This window comes from Arthroderma uncinatum (assembly GCF_011692745.1).
Source record: "Arthroderma uncinatum strain CBS 119779 chromosome Unknown scaffold1, whole genome shotgun sequence".
NCBI classification, from domain to species: Eukaryota; Fungi; Ascomycota; class Eurotiomycetes; order Onygenales; family Arthrodermataceae; genus Arthroderma; species Arthroderma uncinatum.
Window position 1 is genome coordinate 3,698,752 of NW_022983863.1, and position 19,516 is coordinate 3,718,267.

The 19,516-nt window shown below is 50.4% G+C and overlaps 4 protein-coding genes across 4 annotated transcripts; 3 read left to right on the forward strand and 1 right to left on the reverse strand.

The window, feature by feature from the left end:
- Window positions 1–1,716: 1,716 nt before the first annotated feature.
- On the forward strand, window positions 1,717–6,970 carry GIQ15_01127 (Cyclic peptide transporter; the record flags this gene model as incomplete). Its single annotated transcript, XM_033548544.1, has 14 exons — window positions 1,717–2,464; window positions 2,535–2,758; window positions 2,816–3,095; window positions 3,161–3,394; window positions 3,489–4,246; window positions 4,303–4,465; window positions 4,518–4,847; window positions 4,906–5,029; window positions 5,092–5,163; window positions 5,226–5,276; window positions 5,358–6,044; window positions 6,107–6,190; window positions 6,277–6,654; window positions 6,739–6,970. The coding sequence occupies 14 exons, from the start codon at window positions 1,717–1,719 to the stop codon at window positions 6,968–6,970; spliced, it is 4,365 nt and encodes a 1,454-aa protein (XP_033409495.1).
- A 751-nt stretch (window positions 6,971–7,721) lies between these two features.
- GIQ15_01128 (beta-lactamase family protein) lies at window positions 7,722–9,358 on the forward strand (the record flags this gene model as incomplete). Its single annotated transcript, XM_033548545.1, has 2 exons — window positions 7,722–8,086; window positions 8,170–9,358. The coding sequence occupies 2 exons, from the start codon at window positions 7,722–7,724 to the stop codon at window positions 9,356–9,358; spliced, it is 1,554 nt and encodes a 517-aa protein (XP_033409496.1).
- A 650-nt stretch (window positions 9,359–10,008) lies between these two features.
- On the reverse strand, window positions 10,009–12,486 carry GIQ15_01129 (uncharacterized protein; the record flags this gene model as incomplete). Its single annotated transcript, XM_033548546.1, has 1 exon — window positions 10,009–12,486. The coding sequence occupies one exon, from the start codon at window positions 12,484–12,486 to the stop codon at window positions 10,009–10,011; it is 2,478 nt and encodes an 825-aa protein (XP_033409497.1).
- Window positions 12,487–16,516: 4,030 nt separating this feature from the next.
- GIQ15_01130 (uncharacterized protein) lies at window positions 16,517–19,516 on the forward strand (the record flags this gene model as incomplete). Its single annotated transcript, XM_033548547.1, has 2 exons — window positions 16,517–17,599; window positions 17,660–19,516. The coding sequence occupies 2 exons, from the start codon at window positions 16,517–16,519 to the stop codon at window positions 19,514–19,516; spliced, it is 2,940 nt and encodes a 979-aa protein (XP_033409498.1).

Consider the following 19,516-nt stretch of genomic DNA (forward strand, 5'->3'; position numbering starts at 1 on the left):
TCTTTCTTTTTTCTACCTTTTAAACCATGGTAAAGGTACATAGAAGAAGAAAATATAGCCGAGATGATCGGCCCTATAACTTGGCATCCAGTAGTCAAATGGCCATTTTGATCGCCAGCATATCGGTGGGCTACTCCTACTGCTAGCTTTATGTATACCTCCCGTCTTTCTGGAGTTAAAACACTTCAGCCGCTGTCAGCTCCAGGCATCCAGCTCCAAGGCCTCCAGCTCCAGGCATCCAGCTCCAGGCCTCTAGCTCCAGGCCTCCAGCTCCAAGGCCTCCAGCTCCAAGGCCTCCAGCTCCCAGGCCTCCAGCTCCAAGGCCTCCAGCTCCCAGGCCTCCAGCTCCCAGGCCTCCAGCTCCAGGCCTCCAGCTCCAGGCCTCTCCGAAAGTTAAGTCCGATGCCTTCGATTGGTGGGAGGCAGGCGAACCTCGTCTCCCCTGGTCCTGTGCTCCAGGCCAGCCATCTAGCCCTCCCGCTAGCCAATAACATAGGGCTGTAGGAGAAATTTGATGTTAGTTTGGCATATTATTATACGGAGTACATAGTACAGAACTAGGCGTATGACGCTAAAAGGGGAACAGCCTCCTCCATCAGTTAGCAGGTGGGCATATGGCCGCCCGATCCCGCTGATCTTCGCCATGGCATGCGGGGAATTATGCGAGCTACTAAGCGAATAACAAAGTGGTAATGTCACAATCCTTCACATGCGGATGAAGGCCGGAAAGGATGGATCAACTGAGCAGGATAACGGCAGACCAACAGAAAAATCAGTCCAATCTACGGAGTACCGATCAAGGAATCAACATAGCAAGGAACCTGCTGAGCAGAGCAATGAATCAGTGTATCAGCCAATTCATGCATCAAATGAATCATATCCTCGATGTCATACCAAACGACCACGGCACTTCATGCCGCTAAGACCACCTTAGCTTGCTGGAGCTGCCCAAGAGCCTTCGTTGTGGCGCTCGCATAGTTTGTTGTAGTCAAGGTGATGCATCTCACGTTTTTACCTTATTTTTCATCACGTGACACGAGTTGACCAACCAAAATCTTCCAAGTTTGACGACGAGACAACAAACATGAAATCTAGAACATGAAATCTAGAACAGGACTACATCACACTGCCCTGTCATGGCACGAATTACTCCATCAGCTGTGTCGCTGGGTGCTCCTCCAGGCTGGGTAGCTTTGGAGGTCTCGCTATCATTGAGCCTTACTATTAGTTAGCACTATTAATAGTTTTGACTCCCACTATATTAACCTCAAAGCTATGGATATTCAGCTGGTTTCCTAGCCGCGCTATACCCCCTTTACGCCTTTTACTATTAGCCATAACTAGTAAAGCCACCGCGGTATCAACGATGCTTAATCGAAGTACGTACCCACTCAGCCCGGGAACTCGTCTCTTCTCTTGGCCGATGGCCCTCCCAGACCTTCCACACGGCATCCAAGGAAATCAGCCCCCAGGTAGTTGCAGGAATGTGGAATCACCCACACCGCCGTTTAACTATCTTAAGATATGCAATGTGCTGATCTGGAAACGGAGGCAATGCCTTGATCCTCAATCTTGCGTACGTGGTTATTGACTAGTGGAATGCACGAGCTCCCGACAAAAAAAGGGTGACTATTTTCTATAAGGATAGCATCAAGGTGGTTTGTCTGCAGGGCTGGAGTCGCGGTAATCCTATCAATCTCCTCCTAATCCGCGATCATGCCCCGTCCTTGCACCGTACGGGATGAAAACGTGTTTGGACCTTTTATCCAACCATCGTGTTTCAACGGCTTCGACTTCACCTTGCTCTTTGAGGAGAATATTCTAACAATTGTCCCTTCTGCAATTGCATGTCTACTGTTGCTATTCCGCGTTCGGAAGCTCCAGCATGTTCCAGTAAAGGTCAGGCCGTCATGGCTCTCGGTGGTCAAGTTAGTGGCGATTTCATTATACCTGGTTCTGCAGCTCGTACTCCTTATCCTTTGGGCCGCCGATGGTGCCTCCCGCACCGTAGCCACGGTTCCTGCCACAATTGTGACCATTATAACTTTTATCTTCATTCTTTACGTGTCTCATCTTGAGCACAAACGGTCCCTGCGCCCATCAACGATTATAAACCTGTACCTGGGGTTCTCATTGCTAGTCGACATCGCCCGCTGCCGGACCATCTGGCTGGTCATCGAACGTCTACCAATAGCGGTGCTGTTCTCCGTCGGCTGTGGAATAAAAGTGGTAATTTTAGGGCTGGAGGCAACTGAGAAGCGATCTCTATTGAAGGATCCCTACAAGGACAGCGCTGCAGAGGCAATCGGGGGAATATATAACCGCAGCGTGTTCTGGTGGGTGAACAACGTCTTACGGAAGGGCTTCAAGAACCTCCTCCCAATTAGCTCACTAAACGTTCTCGATGACGACCTGCTCGGTGCAGCTGATCCCCAGGTTTTGATAGAAAGATGGAAGAACACAGGTAAGAGTGCAGCCCAAAGAATTCTCAGGTAGTTAACACCGGATATTCGCTGACTGCTGTCAATTAATAGACAAATCTGCATCTCACGCTCTCCTTTCTTCGTTTTTGCTGCATTATAAATGGCACATCGCGGCGGGGGTCATTCCCCGTCTCGCGTGTATTGGCTTCTCATTCGCACAGCCTTTCCTAGTACAGCGAGTACTGGAGTTTATAGGTGAGAGTGATAGCTCGATTTCACGCTATCAGGGGTACGGGTTGATCGCTGCATACGCAATTGTTTACGTGGGACATGCCGTACGTATATGTGAGACTCCGATACGCATAGAACGATATAGCTAAAATGAGCGATAGATTTCCCAAGCGGTCTACGAGCATAAAACCTATCGCGTAATCACGATGGTTCGAGGCAGCTTGAGTACCATGATCTTTCAAAAGACTCTCCGCGTAGAGTGTTCGGCAACCTCTGACAGCATTGCCATAACGCATCTAAACGCGGACGTGGAGTGGGTTTCTAGTGGTCTATTGGACCTGCACGAATTTTATAGTAGTATTCTGGAGGCTAGCTTGGCCTTGTGGTTGCTGGCACGATTGCTCCAAATGGCGATGGTGGCCTCTGCAGTATTTATTCTCAGTACGTACCAAAACATTCCCCCTGCCTTATCATATCTATATACTTATTGGGTGCCTGTACTATAGTCTGTCTCGCTGCTGGAATTCCATTAGCCATAGCAGCAGGCAATGCTCATATACAGTGGCTTGACGCCATTGGAGAGCGTATTTCCGTGACTTCTAAAGTCCTTGGTTCGATGAAAGCCATCCGGATGAGTGGGATAGCAACCCCTGTCGCATCAGGTGTAGAAACGCTTCGTGATGAAGAGATCAGAAGCTCGAGACGATCCCGCTTCCTCGATGTGCTAGTTTTGGTAATGTGTAAGTCAAACCCCGCTATCACTAGGCTCCAAAATGCATGTCTACATCAATCGCTTATATGTGGCCTCCTGCATTTGTTAATGGAATTGTTTAGCCTACACCTCCTCTACATTTGCCCCCGTATTCGGATTTGGGCTGTATAGTATACTCGCAAAGAAGAATGACACTGAACCTTTGACCGATTCCGTCGCATTCTCTGCCCTGACGCTGTTCTCGCTTCTCGAACACCCTATGGGCACCCTCACTCAGGGAGGAGAGCATCTGGTAGCCATAGTGAAAGGTTTCCAACGAATTCAGACATACCTACGCGAAGACGAAAGATTAGACTGCCGATTGATCTCAGGGCTCGAGCCATTGCTTGCCATTGACACAGAATCAAAATCGCCCCTACAAACCACGGTCTCTGATTCTCAGGGCGAGGAGAAAGTTGAAGAAGGAGGACTTGGCAGATACGTGACATTGCAAGATGTATCTGGCCCTTTTTCTGAGGACACACAACCGCGAATTAATGAATTATCTCTGGAAATCGATCATAATAAGATCACAATGATTGCTGGCCCTGTCGGATGTGGCAAGTCCATTCTCCTCAAGTTGCTTTTGGGCGAGATTCCATACTCAGGTTCTTTGTGGATAAGTCATACCCAAGCAGCATACTGCAGTCAGGCACCATGGTTGGCCTCTGGAAGTATCCGAGATAATATCGTGGGGACGTCGCAATGGAATCGGCCTTGGTATGATGAAGTAATGCATACGTGTACCCTTGACACAGACCTCCACGATATGCCGGAGGGGGATCTTACCCGGGTTGGCGTTCGAGGATCCCGGATGAGTGGTGGACAGCAGATGCGTGTGGTAGGGAAATTCATTCCTAGTTGCCAAACATCCTCAGTAGCTAACTTCTTAATCAGGCGCTAGCGAGAGCTTTATACTCGAGAGCAAAGGTCATGATCCTTGACGATGTATTGACGGGTTTAGATCAGGTTACTGCTCAACATATTCTAAAACGACTGTTTGGACCAGACGGCATGTTCAAAAAAAACGGGCAAACCGTTGTATTAGCAACAAGTTCCGGTACGAATATCCATAGATCGAGCTATCATTTCGTTTAACTAACCTTTCATAGTACACCATCTGGAGTATGCCGATTCTATCATTATACTCAGCAGTGGTGGTCGGCTTATTGAGCAAGGGTCGTACAAGGACTTAGTGGCTAAGGGCTGTTATTCGGAAAACCTTGGTCGCCAGAGTGAGGTTTCTGGCGATGACCAGGCTGTGGAGAAGCCAGCAGATGAGGCATCACTACCGCCATCTCCCTTCGACGAGGAAATGGTTCCCGAACGATCTCATGGGGACTCGACAGTGTACAAATTTTATTTTCAAAATGTGGGCTGGGTTTTGCTAAGCTTTTATATCATATGCACCTCCGCTTTCATTGTCGGGTTTAGCTTTCCGCGTGAGTTGCCCCTTGCCGCCTACTTTTATTTTATTTATTTGCTAATTGTGGATTGCAGCTATCTGGCTTCAGTGGTGGACAGATGCAAACGTGAACCACCCAAATGAACGACTTGGATACTGGATAGGCGTATATGCTGGCCTCAGCGGCCTGTGCCTGGTATTACTCGGCCTTTGCGATTGGTATATTCACCTTCAACCATACAACCAACATGGACTCATCACAGCTAACAAAGTTATGAAAGGATCTTTAATATGGTCATCGAGCCGAAGACTGCCAAACGGTTCCACAGTATCTTGCTAAGTACGGTAATGGGGTATGGTTGTAGTATTTTCAAAACTGTCTGTTTGGTATATTCGCTAACTTGGAGTATTTTAGGGCAACTACTGCATTCTTGACATCGACGGACATTGGCAAAACACTCAATCGGTTTGGATAACACCCTCCATCCCCTGTGATATGTAAATGTATACATATGTGGTTATGTAGCTAACGCATTCCGCAATCTAGATTCAGCCAAGACCTCGAGATTATTGACATGGAACTATCATCCGCTTTTGATATGACAATGATTGCCTTCCTTAGCTGCATCGCGGAAGGAGTCCTGGTTTTTGTGGGCTCGTCTGCCTACGTTGGGGCCGCAATTCCATTTTGCATTTTTGTAGTGTACGGGATTCAAAAGATCTACCTTCGCACCTCCCGCCAAATCCGGCTGCTTGAGATTGAATTCATGGCACCTTTGCAGTCCCAGCTCCTAGAGGTCCTCTCCGGACTTCCCTCCATTCGCGCGTATGGGTGGACGGAGGATTATCAGGAGCGAAACAAAGTCCTGCTGAACACGTCACAGCAGCCATATTACCTGTTGTTCTGTCTGCAGCGGTGGTTGAATCTTGTCTTGGACCTTCTTGTTGCTGGAATCGCAATCTTAGTGGTTTCCATCGCAACAAGCCTACGGGGAAAAGCCTCCACCGGTCTTTTGGGTGTGGCGTTATTCAATATCGTCAACTTCAGCGGCAGCTTACAGCAACTAGTTGCCCATTGGACAAAACTGGAGATAGCAATCGGGGCACTATCGAGAATCAAGATTTTCATAGGAAAAACTCCGCGTGAAGATGTCAATGATGAAACAGAGCCAGTAGAAGAAGATTGGCCGAAAGAAGGTGCTATCTCCTTGACCAACGTGTCCGGATCATATGGGTATGTGGTTTCAAAGCATGCAACTCCCAACCTTCGTCCTTTGCTCACGCTGTTTTACCTAGGATAAACGAAGCCAGCGTCATCGAAGACATTAACCTAGAGATTAGGCCGGGCGAGAAAGTTGCCGTGTGCGGTAGAACCGGCAGGTAAGTAACGTCTTTTCTCCTCTACATAAGATTAAGTCTTCGGAGGTTGTTTGGCGTAACTTAACTGACTCCAAATGGCGGTAAAGCGGTAAATCCTCGTTGATTCTAGCCCTCCTACGAATGCTCGAACTGAAAAATGGTACTATTCTCATCGATGGCGTAGACATATCGAAGGTGTCACGGTCTGATGTCCGCACCCGCCTCAACGTCGTCTCCCAAGAACCGGCATTCTTGCACGGCTCTGTGAGGCTCAATTTTGACACTACAGGTGAAGTGGAAGACGACTCGAACTTCATCGACGCTCTCAAAGCAGTCGGTCTGTGGGAGCATATTGAATCCGATGGCGGCTTGGATGCCGAACTATCAGACGACCTGTTCTCGCATGGAGAACGGCAACTCTTCTGCCTTGCGCGAGCCTTGTGTCATTCGAGCTCTATCCTAATTATGGATGAAGCTACTAGCAGGTATATAAGCTTTCTATATTCAGGATAATTAGCCGTTGAAAGGCGGGGCTGGGGGATCAATGCTAACTTCTCAATTCATCAAAGTGTCGATACTGGAACCGATGAGCTGGTCCATAGCATTATTAACAGCAGGTTCCAGGGCAAAACAGTCATTTCGATTATCCACAAGCTGCACAATGTTCTGGATTTCGACAAGGTTGTGATGATGGATAAAAGCCGGGTTGTTGAGTTTGATTCTCCGGGCAGTCTTCTGACCATGGAGGGGTCGTTATTTAAGCGGCTTTATGAAAACGGGGGTCTCCTTGAAGGAAATTGAAACTAACGTGGTGTCATACCCGAGGGGTGGTGTGAAGCCAAAAGCTTAGGCTTGATGTACCTTTCTCAAGGCTGCGGTGCCGGGGTTGCAGCAAAGTTGGTTGTTTTGCCAGATTGTCCAATTCCTCATCTTCAAGACGAGTGAAGCTCCATTTCTCTACGCCCTTCATATTCCAAGGCCTCAGTGATATTCCGTGGCCTTCCGCTAGGACTACACGGAAATGGGATTCAAAACCTAAGCCGCTTTTAACAGTAAGTACCTTTTGTTAGCGTTTACTAGGAAAAGGTACGCATATTTTAATTATACCAATGTAAGTTTGCTAGCCATGATGCATCTCGCACCAATCGTAGGAGAACGAGATCTAGTAATATTAGGCGGGAAGGCCTTGAATAAACATTTACATGACTAGAAGCTGGATATTATCTGTATCATATATGCCTCGTCTAGATATATCCATGCATATCACGTTCCCTAAGTCCGGCTACTAAAACACTCGACCGGGTTCCCCACCAATATTGATTTCCATCAGCTCGAGTATTTATACAGAGTCAGCATCCCCCAGCCTTCGCCAGCCTGAATACTCAGCTGCTTCCTACGAGATTTGGGCTGACATTGCACAGCATACCCTGCTGTAATACCCAAATTTTCATCAACAAACTACTTTGACAATCAGGTCTTCAGGAAAAGCCATATTAACCTGCCTCTACCATATTGAAGCTCCAGCAAAGAGGAAAGTCAGGGGACAATCAACATGGAGTTATTACGCAGCCCCGAATTCACCGCCTACGTGAAAAACCTCCTAGACCGACATCATATACCGGGTCTAGCTATCGCTATCATACATGACGATTATACTGATTCCGTGGGCTTTGGAAAGGCATCGCTCGATCCGCCAAAGGAATGCACGGGTGATACACTCTTCGATGTTGCTTCGGTCTCAAAAGCTCTCACGGCTGCCTCTGTTGCACTTTTAATCGACGATGACTACAAATATCCGCTCATCAAGTATGACACTCCCATGGCTAGCCTTTTGCCAGAGGATTTTGTCATGCCTGGTGGAGACCATGACGATGTCACCGTTGAAGATGTACTCAGCCATAGAACTGGAATGCCATCGTAAGTACCACTTTCTCAGCAATTCAGAAACCCCTAGTTTTGAATAGTGTCAGCTAGATCGATCGCTAACAATTTCTCAATAGCCATGACCATTCGTACCTAGGCGTTACCGCAGCTAAGCCGGACGATGCACGCTCAATCACCAGGAACCTACGGAACCTGACTGTGGCAGCGCCGAATCGAGCGCAGTACTTTTACTGCAACATGATGTATACCGTTGCAGCGTACCTAGTCGAATGCAAGACTGGCCTTCCATTCTCCGATTTCCTCCAAACCCATATCTTCAAACCGCTTGATATGAACTCAACCAATCTCCAACCAGAAGCCGCGCGAGCCAAAGGACTAGGCGACCGTTTCGCCACCGGCTATTTCTGGGACGAAAAGGCTGAGAAATATAAGATACTGCCATGTGTCGATTCCCCAGAAGCAACGGGGGCAGGGCGCGTCATCTCCAGCGCAAACGACTATATCAAATGGATTAAAGCGATGGTTAAGAAACAAGCACCTATAACGGAAAGCATCTATGAAGGTCTCGTCAAGAAGCGCATTTCAGAAGCTCCGCCCGTCGACAGCGATGATAGCGAGAGCGAGGAGGAAGCCCACTCCGTCCCGACCTTTTATGCTGCAGGCTGGGAAGTTCTGGAGTATTCTGGCTATACGATGATTACCCATGACGGAGCAGACCATGGATTCGGAAGCACCAATTTCTTCATCCCCGAGCTGAATTTTGGAGCCGTGATTCTAGGGAACTCGAATCATGCGTCTGAAGTTGCGAGAATCCTCAAGTATAAGATGGCAGATTGGGCTGTGCGCGTACCGAAATCCGATACTAAGAGAGTGTTAGATTCAATGGCAGCTCATGGATCTGAATCCGAGTCTGACAATGATGATCATGCTACTATTAGCGCCGAGGTTGAGAAGGAGCTCATAGAGGAGATGTGTCCTGAGACCAAGGAAGCGGAACCTCAGACTCTGCCGCTGAGTGCTTATGTGGGAGAATACTGGAACGATGGCTACAGAGGTGTCAAGGTTGAGGAAAAAGACGGTGCGCTATACCTCGATGGTTCTGATCGATCGATGGGCTTTACCATAATCTTCAAGCATATTCGCGGACAGACGATGTATATTGGCTACATAGGTGAGGCGCCATACCCCGAACGCACGCTGATAAGAGCCGACTTCAAGCTCGAGGGTGACAAGGCCGTCGAGATAGGTCTGCAATTGGAAGATGAGTTGGATGACTATATTTGGTTTAAGAGAGTAGAGGCTTAATTGCCCTAGCAGACGAACAATCCTATGCTATCCTATCCGATTGAATGTTTTTTGAGAGAGAGAAAAAAAATTGAGATTATGCACTGTTCTTATAATATCCAGAACCACAGCAACGCCGTAAGTGAATTAAGAAATAAAATGTGTGGCATAAGTCTTGTGATCGTGTAGAGGAAGGCTGGGCTAGCTACATGGCTACCTAGCAATGCTATGGATGCGTATGCTAAGTGCGCCAGACCAGTAAAAAAAGTACGTAATAAAACGACAAATGGGAAAGGAAGTAGAGAAGAGGAGAAAAAAAAAAGAATTAGGGGGACCTAACGTATCGATCAGGAGGAGAAAAGAAGCGAGTGTGATTATGTGTTTTTTTCCTCGATGTGAGTTGCATGAGTTTCAAAGCCTGCTTTGTTTAGCTTATTGAGCTAGAGGTAAGGAAAAGAGAGCGTGGTGCTGTGGATATGTATGTGTGTATGTGTGGTTGATGCAAAAAGGTTTCATCGCCGTGCGTCGCTTCGCTGGGGTATAATAATAGATAGAGAGAATAAAAGACAACATCCAGCCAGGTCCTAAATGTCCAAACCGAGTCCAAACCGAAACCGAGTCCCGAGGAACGAACGAGTAGACCGCCCCACCATCCAACGATGTCATGCCCATTATAGAAACTCATCGATGTTCCGCATTATTATTGGTTCTGATGGCTGCTGTGGTGATCGTGGATCGTACATCAATGTAGGTCGGATTGGCGGTGGCTGATTTGCATCGAGGGATTTGCGGACTGCATCGACGCCTAGGCCGAGGCCGCCGGTCGTGGGCGCGGCTGTGGTAGGGGCTGGGGATAAGATACCGCTAGGAGAAAATGGCGAAACCAACGCGAACGGATTAGTGGTTTTAGGCGAGAAGATTGATGTATCGCCTGCCACGGCGGTAGGTCCAATGTCACTACCATCCTGATCGTCCATGTTCATGCAGACATCACCTTGTACTGGCTGTGGAGGCTTGAAGAATGAACGGGAAGTGAACATGCTATCCTGACGGGATGTGGAGCGGCGATAAGAGTGGAAGGTTTGATATTTTTCGCGTAACGGTAGAGGACGTGGTGAGACATTATTGCGTCTAGATGGGCCATTGTTATTATTGCTGCCGTTGTTGTTGTTGCCTGTGAGACGAGAGAGGCTGAACGGGTTATGCGTGAAGAAGCCCAAGCCCGAGTTGGATGTCGAGGAGTCGATGGTAGGCTTCTTGTAGGCTGGGGATGAGTCGATGCCGAATTTGTTTGAAGACTGTGGAAGTGGTAATTGCGGTGCCTTATCCTGAATAACGGGACTGTTAAGCCATTCCGGCAACGGCTGCTTCCTCGTATTACTCTTATCCTGCAGTTTGGCTCTAAAGTCCGTCAACTGGTAGATGAGACTCATGTTTGGGCCAACCCAGCAACTGCGTCCCTTGACCAAGCCGTAGACAGAGTTAAAGTCCAATTGCCTGTTCTTATACAACCCGTATGCGATGACGAGCGAGGCAGACCGACTGACACCCAGTTGGCAGTGGATGAGCACTGATTTTCCCTGTGACAGGCGATCGTCGATCATTTCGCAGAGGGTGTATAGATCGTCGAGGATTTCCGAGTTGTGGTCCCAGGGAACGTGAATGTACTCTGGCTGACGGGGAGACTCTGCCTTGGGCGTGGAAGGTGACTCTGACTCGCTCTCTTGCTCGGTAGCAGATGGAGGGTATTCGAATGCAGACATGAATGTAGCGTCGGACGTGGCAGTGGAAGGCTCAGAGTTTTGTCTGAGAGTACCTACATTCGCTTTCCAGACGGACATGACTGTATCCTGTCTCTCTCTCGCGGCTACCTTGAACGGATTTCGCACTTCCTTGGCCACGTTGAAAACGACATCGAAGCGTGATGCTTCTTCCTGGTTGGGTTCGAGATAGAGATATAGTCCTGCGTCGTAGATGAGTATGGGACCATTAGGGTATCCTCGTTCTGCGCCCTTGCGCGATTCACGCGATACTGGGTTATCGTCTTCTTCATTTAGCCTCTCTAGCAACTCGTGCTGTGTGAAGAGGTGCTGGTTTGACGGGTGAGGCTCGTCTCGTGGACCAGAGAGGGGTCGTTTTGCCGGATTGCTTCGCTGGAAGGTCACCGGAGGCCGGTCTGGGAATGTAGGCGAGAGAATGGAATTAAGAGATGGAGAGGATTCAGCATGACGTAGGAATGGCTTGACGGTAGGAGTTGCGGGCACGCCATTTGAAGCAAAGGACAGTCGGTTAAATCCTGGAGTCTGGATGGTGAGATTCGGTGGTTTCCTCTTGCTGGCTGTGGTGGTAGCATGTTGAGGCATCGGCGATGGAGGTGCAGAGAGATTCCTCGCGCTATCGACTATTGGCGCAGTGTTGAGGGGCGGCTGTCGACCCTGACCAGGCTGTGGTAGTCTGAGCGAGAGATTTTTCAGATTCCTTGCCTTGCGGGATGGAGAAGACTCAGGCTGGCTGGTTTCCTTTTCACCTGCGGGCTGTGTCTGTTGCTGTTGTTGATGCTGCGGTGGTGGTGGCTTGAGCAGCGGCTCCAGGGCCTGGGAGTTGACTACTCTACCCTCTGGTTTGCGGAAATCGCCTCCATGTGTCCGCAGGGAACCCAGCGGGGTAACGGAGGTAGGCGACTCGGGAGACGAGCTTGGAGAGGTCTCCATGACGATGGGCGAGTCGAACGTCGAGCTCGTGGTGGTAGGAGACGAATCTGTCGACTCTGATGTGGCCGATATGCTTTCGCGAGGTAGGAATGAGAGTGGCAGCGGCGATGCGAGAGTCGGATACCGCGTTGTTGTTGTTGTTGATATTGTTGATGTTGACGTTGTTGCTGTGGTAGTAGCAGATGTACCATTCTTCTCAGACATCAACGACCTGCCCTTCCTGTCCTGGCTGCTCAGTGTCGAGTCTAGGCCTGACATGTACGCATCCTGGAGGTTCGAGTGAGGAAGCGGTTCGGGCAGCAAGAAGGACGAAGGCGGCGGGTTCGGCGAGGAGCGACGAGTCGACCAGCTCAGCCTCGATCGAGAGAGAGAGCGAGACCTCCGTTTCGACTCTGATGCTGCAGTTGCCAGGGACGATGATGTCGGGTGAGGCATCATCGGTGGTTGCGCAAACATGAGATCACTTCCAACCTGGTGGTTGTTGCTGGAGTATTTGTATGATGGTTTGTCTATGAGTTCGCATTAGTATATTGGTAGACAGAGCAGAACAAAACAGAACATCCAACACTGCATTAATAGGGCAGTGAATCCATTGTTGACAAGTGAACTGTCGGCCATTGAAGCTGTTGACATAAATTCTCCTACCAGTGGAAACACGCTGAAACACAATGCAGTGGCAGGGCGCGGCAAAGCAGCAAAGCAAGCAACCCAGCGCTTAAGAGGGTCGCTAGGGTGGAGGAGTAAGAAAAAAGGGCCAACCCACCTCAGGCACAGCCTCTTTTGCCCGACAGCAACGGCGTCTCACTATCGTCCGCTGGCTCTGGCTGCCAGAATTATAAACTCATGGGCCGGAGATGGAGGAGCAGGTTATTGCCAGTGGTGACGGCGGGTCGGGGTCATGGGATGGACGCTGTTTCGCCTTTGCAACTGGACGACTGTTTCACCACTGGGCTGCCCGGAGAACCGATGGAAGAGGCAGGCAGTCTTGATGAGAGAGAGACGGGCGAGGAGGATGCGAGGATGCGATACTATCAGTCCTGTACGACGAAGGGACGTCTTCCACCTGGGAGAGACGGGAGAAACGAAGGAACGGCGGCTAAAGAGCGTAGAGTAGACTGGTAGATCAAGTGGAGGGTAGAGAGTAGAGGATAGAGGGAGTAGAGAGGAGGATGAAAGGAGGATAGAGAGAGTAAAGGGAAGTAGAGGAGGATAGAAGAGAAGGAGAAGATAGAGAGAGAAGAGTAAGAAGAGAGTAAAGAGAGAAGAGTAGGAGTAAGAAGAGTAAGAGAAGAGAGAGTATGTTGGTATTACGATACGAGAGATACACTCGCGATGGGCCCTGCTTTGGCCTGTTTTGGGCCAGGTTAAGGCCTAGTTGGGACCTTCTTAGGGCAGTTTAGGGCAGTTTAGGCCTGTTTGGGGCCAGTGGGGTAAGGGCCCGTGACTTTGGTATGGTCAGGTATGGTATGATACATTACATTACATACCTTCCTTCCTTACACTCTTCCTCTTTACTTACTCTCCTCTTCCTCTTCCTCTTACTCTCCTCTATACTGTTCTTCTCTTAGTATACTCTTATTCTCTTCTCTTACTCTTCTCTTTTCTTAATACTCTTACTTCTCTCCTCTTAGTATACTCTTACTCTCTTACTTCTATCCTCTATGGAGTATATGGCCCAGATGCGGCTGGCTTGGCGTCTAAATATAGATCAGGGTTAAGTTGGCACCAACTCTGAGATGCTTCTCTGCTTCTTCTGCTTCTTCTCTGCTTCCTGTACCTGTCCCATCCTCTTCTTTACGGAGTACACTGCCAGAACAGCTATAGACAAGAGAAAAGAAGGTAGAAGCGCAGTCATGGTCAACACACGGTATGGCCATGAAAGAAAGACAGGAGAGACAGTGATGGGCAAGGACAGGGCAGCAGGGAAAGGAAAAAGAAACTCCATGGCAGCGGCAAGAGCCAGCCAACCAGAGGAACGTGCCCTGCTCACTTGGCCCCCTTCTTGCTCCTGCGTTGCCTTACTCTCTCTGCTCCACTCCATGGCCCATCTCACATCGCCATCGCCATCGCCATCGCCATCGCCATGGCATCCAGCCTCATGATGTACGACGCCGGGCTATAGCAGTTGGGTTAATCCCACGAACGGCGTATAGTGTATGGCGAACGGCGTATGAACTGCTCCATATTACCCATATCTAGATATGGAGTCGTATTGATGGCGATGGGAGAGCATAGGGTAAGCACAGGTCATAGCGATGCTCCCATATCACCGCTTGATCCGTGGGAGCTAACCTTCGTCTCGTCGAGCTCAGGCTGGTCTGGAAGGCTTGTTTTGTCTCTCGTTTTATGAGCCATCCAGTCATTCCTTCAGCTGTGCTCTGCATTGAATAGTCAGGTCCTATTTATATATCTCTAGCCGACCTCGATGCTTCCTGACCTGACCTGACCTGACATGCACGAGTCGGTGAGCTCCTCCTACCCTGGACCTACCTCCCAAGACACGGCGTCAGGAGGTAAGGCAGTTAAATAACGGGTTCAGTTCGTGTTGTTGTCCTGGCGATTAGCAGTCTAGCAAGGAGTCAGGCCCTAGAAGATGCCAGAGAAGCAGCAGAGAAGCCATGGCAGCGGCAAGGGGCAGCCAACCAGCGACGCTCGACATTCTCCCCGTCAGTCCGTCGCAGAGAGCCAGCTGGTTACGAGGTAAGGGCGGGTAGGTATCCCGAACGGCCTCATCCTCGACGGTCGTCCTCGTGTCCGGCCGGAAGCTGTAGCCGTATACCACTAACTGCGAAACTGCTGTCCTCTGCTGCACAGCGATGTCAGGCTGTCCCTGCAAGCTCTGCTGTACGGAGTACGTACAGTGACGGTACGTACGCCGATACCAGATATTAATAGACGTAGGAAGACGCAAGATGCGCCATCAGCTCGAATCGGTCGTCAATAGCAGATCTTCCTCCATCCCCTATCACTCACTCTCTCCATCTTCCACTTTCCCACCATCCCAGAAGTACCAGACGTATCTCTGCATCTCCCAGCAGTATGTATGCGTCTGTATAGGCGTAAGTATAGCATGTATAGCATGTATAGATGTATAGCGTATGCCCATCACACAAAGGTGAAACCGCGGAGCCAAGGAGCAAGACCCTAATAATAAGATGTGAAACACGATACGGATACACCTGGGGACGACCTCCTCCACCTGTCGTCCATTACTCGCATGTCCGTACGGAGCATCGTGGAGAGCTCCCTCTCATCCTGCTCATCCTGTCCCCATCCTGTCCTCTCAGCGCTCGCAAGCGACTTGCCACGAACGAGTTTTCAAAGACACGGACCAGCAGGACGTCATCTAACCGTCATCCACCAGTCCGTCAATCTCTTCTTTGCCGCAGTCGTCAGGGGCCGGGCAGGAGAGGAACGAGCACACACGACCGACACTACCAACCGTCTCTCCCACTTCAGCCGTCTTGTCTCGTCTCGTCTCGTCTCTGCCTCGCCTCTCTTTTCCTTTCTCCTTCCGCGTCTGCTAAGTATACCCGTTAGCTGCTAATTCTCCGGAGGCATGTCAGGACGGCCCCTGTGGAGTTTAGTCGTATGCTGGCAAGAGCTTCCATTCTAGTACCATAGCAGTATCAAGAAGTCGTAATCAACCACAGCAGTATATAAGTCAACCACAGCAGTATATGATCGTAAGTCAACATAGCAGTATCATATGAGTCGTAAGTGAACACCACAAGAGTATCATAGCAGTATGAAGTCAGTCGCGTTTCAGCGATCGACAGGACGTCTGACAAGAGACTGAGATTATCTCGATATGTCCAGTTCTCGCCCAAAAACGTCCGTACAACGCGATGTCGGGGATATTCTGGTCCCGACGAGCCTGTCCAACGTCGCTTGGTGAGACGCATGACGCGAGTTCTGTATAGCCGTAGCCGTAGCCGTAGCATCTGTCTGTCTCTTCGTCTCTATCACTTCTGTCTTCGTCTCTCGTCTATCTGTCTCAGTCCCCTGTCTATGGAGCCGTGAAAAGTCAATTGTATACTCCGTCGACGCAATTTTTCAGTCGGACAGGTCGCATCGCAGTGTCAACAAGAAGACGAGAGCAAGTCAAGGGATCCAGGCTAGTCTTCTACGTAGCGCGTCGTGATTCGATTATTTGCAGGCGGGAAGGGCTGTAAGTCATCGCCGGCTGTTCGTGTTTATTGGACACCAGGCCGACTGCTTGCAGGTCGCTCTCGTTGTTTTGTGCCCAAGTCCATCGTCAATCTGCGACTCCAACACTTGACGACATCACCACTTTTACGACTCTCCCACTTCTCCCGCCTGGTGTGAGGAACAGGAATGCGACCGGCCTCCCTAACCGCCGACCAGAACAGACGCTCGACGATGGTGTGAACCTAAGTGGCTGCCCGTGTCCCTGTGCCGTCCTGCGTCCTGCGTCCTTCTGCACTTCACCACCCCAGCCAAAGCCATGCTGCTGGAGAAAACATCCTCGACTTCTGTTACCGCGCTCATCACACCCACCAAGTCTGCCAGGGAGAAGGGATGGCTTCGTAACCGCCGTCAGACCGACCCCCTGATCAGGGAGCCCGTCCAGCTGCCCCAGCGCCGACCGAGCAGACACTCCATCGACGCCGCGAATGCGAACGCCAACGCAAACGCCAACGCGAGCACCAGAAGCAACTCGTCGCCGCTGAGTTCAGAGAGCTTCTCGAACCCGGCGCTGGCCTCTTTCTCGCCGCGGAAGATCAATATCCATACCCCGTCGCGACCGTCGCCGCAGCAGCACCAGTATCACCACCAGCACAGCAACAGCACATCCACCATCGCCTCGCCCTCGCCTTCGCAGCAGCAGTACCAGCACCACCAGCAGCAGATATTCTATACTCCGACGCCGTTCAGGCAGGGAGAGCAGGATCAATACTATCAGACTCCGTCTCGGTTCGCTGATGAACCGCCTCCGTCTTCAACTACGACCACTACGAGCAGTCCGAGCATTCGGCACATCACCACCTCCTTCATCAACACCAACACGAGTCTCACCAGTCCGGTATCCGCAGACAGCAACAGCTTTCACTTCACGCCTGCAAAGGAGCCCAAGTCGCCCCATTACAAGCGTGCACCGGCCTCCAGGAGCAGTCTTGGGATAGAGACCTCCTCAGGTCCGCCGCCAGCATTAAGCACGCAGCAACGGAGTCTGGCGCAGGAGAAACAGTGGCAGCTTGTGTCGACGGCTGACCAGCCACTGACGCGCAGACCTACTTCAGACTCTACGTCGGCATCGGCGTCGGCGTCGCAGAATTCAGACCCCAAGTCATCATATTCAAGCACAGGTACCAGCACATGCATGGATATGGTTGCGCGCAAGGAAGACACGAATACGGCGAGAGAACGGCATCTACGTTCGTCCGTGTCCATGGAGGAGAGAGATCGGGAGACGGCTAATGGTGGGAGCAGCAGAGAGTCGCCTCGCGGGTCCAAGGTGGAAGATCTGTTCTTGAACATCGCGCAGACATCCAGCCGGCAGAATACAGATTCCAAGGGCAGACGAAAGGTGCGTTTTTTTACATCGTCTTATGCAGCAGAACATATTTTTACTGACATGATGATATAGTCTAAATTTGGTCTTTCTGGGCTATCTTCGCGAGGAAGGGCGACTGAAGAAACCCCCTCACCCGACAGGGGTCACTATTCGTCCTTTTCCCAGGATACCTCTCCCATCGGGAATTATGACATGTCTAGTATGCGAACGCCGGCGTCAGCTCACCCGCTAGACGAAGCAGGCCGCACTAGGTTCTTTAGTAGCTCAGCTTCAACCATTGGACGCAGCAGGCTAGGACGCTTGAATCACGAACTATCTCCCGAACCTCAGCCACAGTATGTGCCTGAACGACGAGATTCAGTGCCAGAGTTCACGCACACCAAGCCATACAAATCTAGTCTTGCCGGTGCCCGTAAGACACGGCCGGTGACAAGCTACGACGTGACGGACCGGAATATAGGCACTGATACCGCAGCAAAATCTAAACATGAAGGCACCGAGTCGACCTTGTCGACAACCGCTCCGTCTACCGTATGGGATGAACTAGATGATCTAAAGTCTAGGATCCGGAAACTGGAATTGACGGGAAAACTCCCTTCGTCATCTGCTGCGGCTATGTCGTCGATGGCAGGAGAACGACCACGAACTGCAACAACGACTGTAACGACTGTATCTTCTTCACCGAAACATAAGCAAAAAGGAAGCTCTTTGCCTATTCCCCCGCCTATTCCTCAGGACAATGACCCAATAGCCACGGCTAGCCAGGTACACCCCCTCCTCCACACTGCGTTGGCCAAGGCAAAGCCAGTCCTGAACCACGACGTTTACCAAGCCCTAGAGGCAACGGCAGCAGATGCAGTGAACCTATCTACCGCGTTGTCTTCAAATGCGCCACATACTAGCAGCATGTCTGTCGTAAGCGCCGCTGCCACCCCTGACCGCATCCTACGACGTAAAGCAGATAGCGTATGTCGAGGACTGACCGAGCTATGTCTTGCTCTCTCTGAAGATCAATTGAGGCCCCTCCCCATCTCCAAATCAAGACCAGGTAGTCGAGATGCTTCTTCCAACAACCGCCTAGCCGCAGGGGGGTGTGACTCGGGCACATCAACGATAACCTTTCGTCGAAGTGCCAGCCATGAACCCGAGGATCTCAACTTTAGCCGGCTTCAATCATCCTTCAATCGGGATGCTAGCAGTCGACGGACCAGCGTCATAACTCTCTCTCCCAGCATGAATACCCTAAAAGCGCCCCAAGAGGTACCAGATCAATCACCACATCATCTAACGACTCCTTCTCAACGAATTAACCGACGCTCTTCCCTACTACGTACCAGACGACAGGAACAAGAAGATTACGATAAACTACAGCCCACAACCAATTCAAGCTCTCTCCGCCCTATATCCCGCTCTATGACCGTCACAAACAACATCCATCAAGGCAGAGACCGCTACCAACGTGCCTCTCGCGAATGCACTCCTGAATATAACAACGCCAATAACAACAATAATAATCTACAGCAAGAAAACTCCCCAAGCCAACAACAGCAACATCAAACAACTCCATTCCGCACTACAACCACCTCTACTACCCCCGTCACTCAATCGGCCATCCCACTCCGTCGAACATACATGTCGACAACTTCCAATATTCCTACCAACACGTCTGTGTCTATCCAGCCGGGTTTCCGCCGCTATGCAAGTGGTCAGTCAACCATCCGAACCGTTGTTGATGATTACGCTGGTTCCAGGGACGCTGGAGCAGGGGGTGCAGAGGATGTTTCCCCACAACCTCGAAGTGCGGGAAGGACTGTTTCTCATTTCTCTGGTTTGCAGTCTCGCCAGCGAACTAATAGTATGGGGACCCGAGCTGTTGGTGGTAGTGGTCTCCTTACTAGGCGGACGTTCGGCAGTAACGCCGAACGCTAA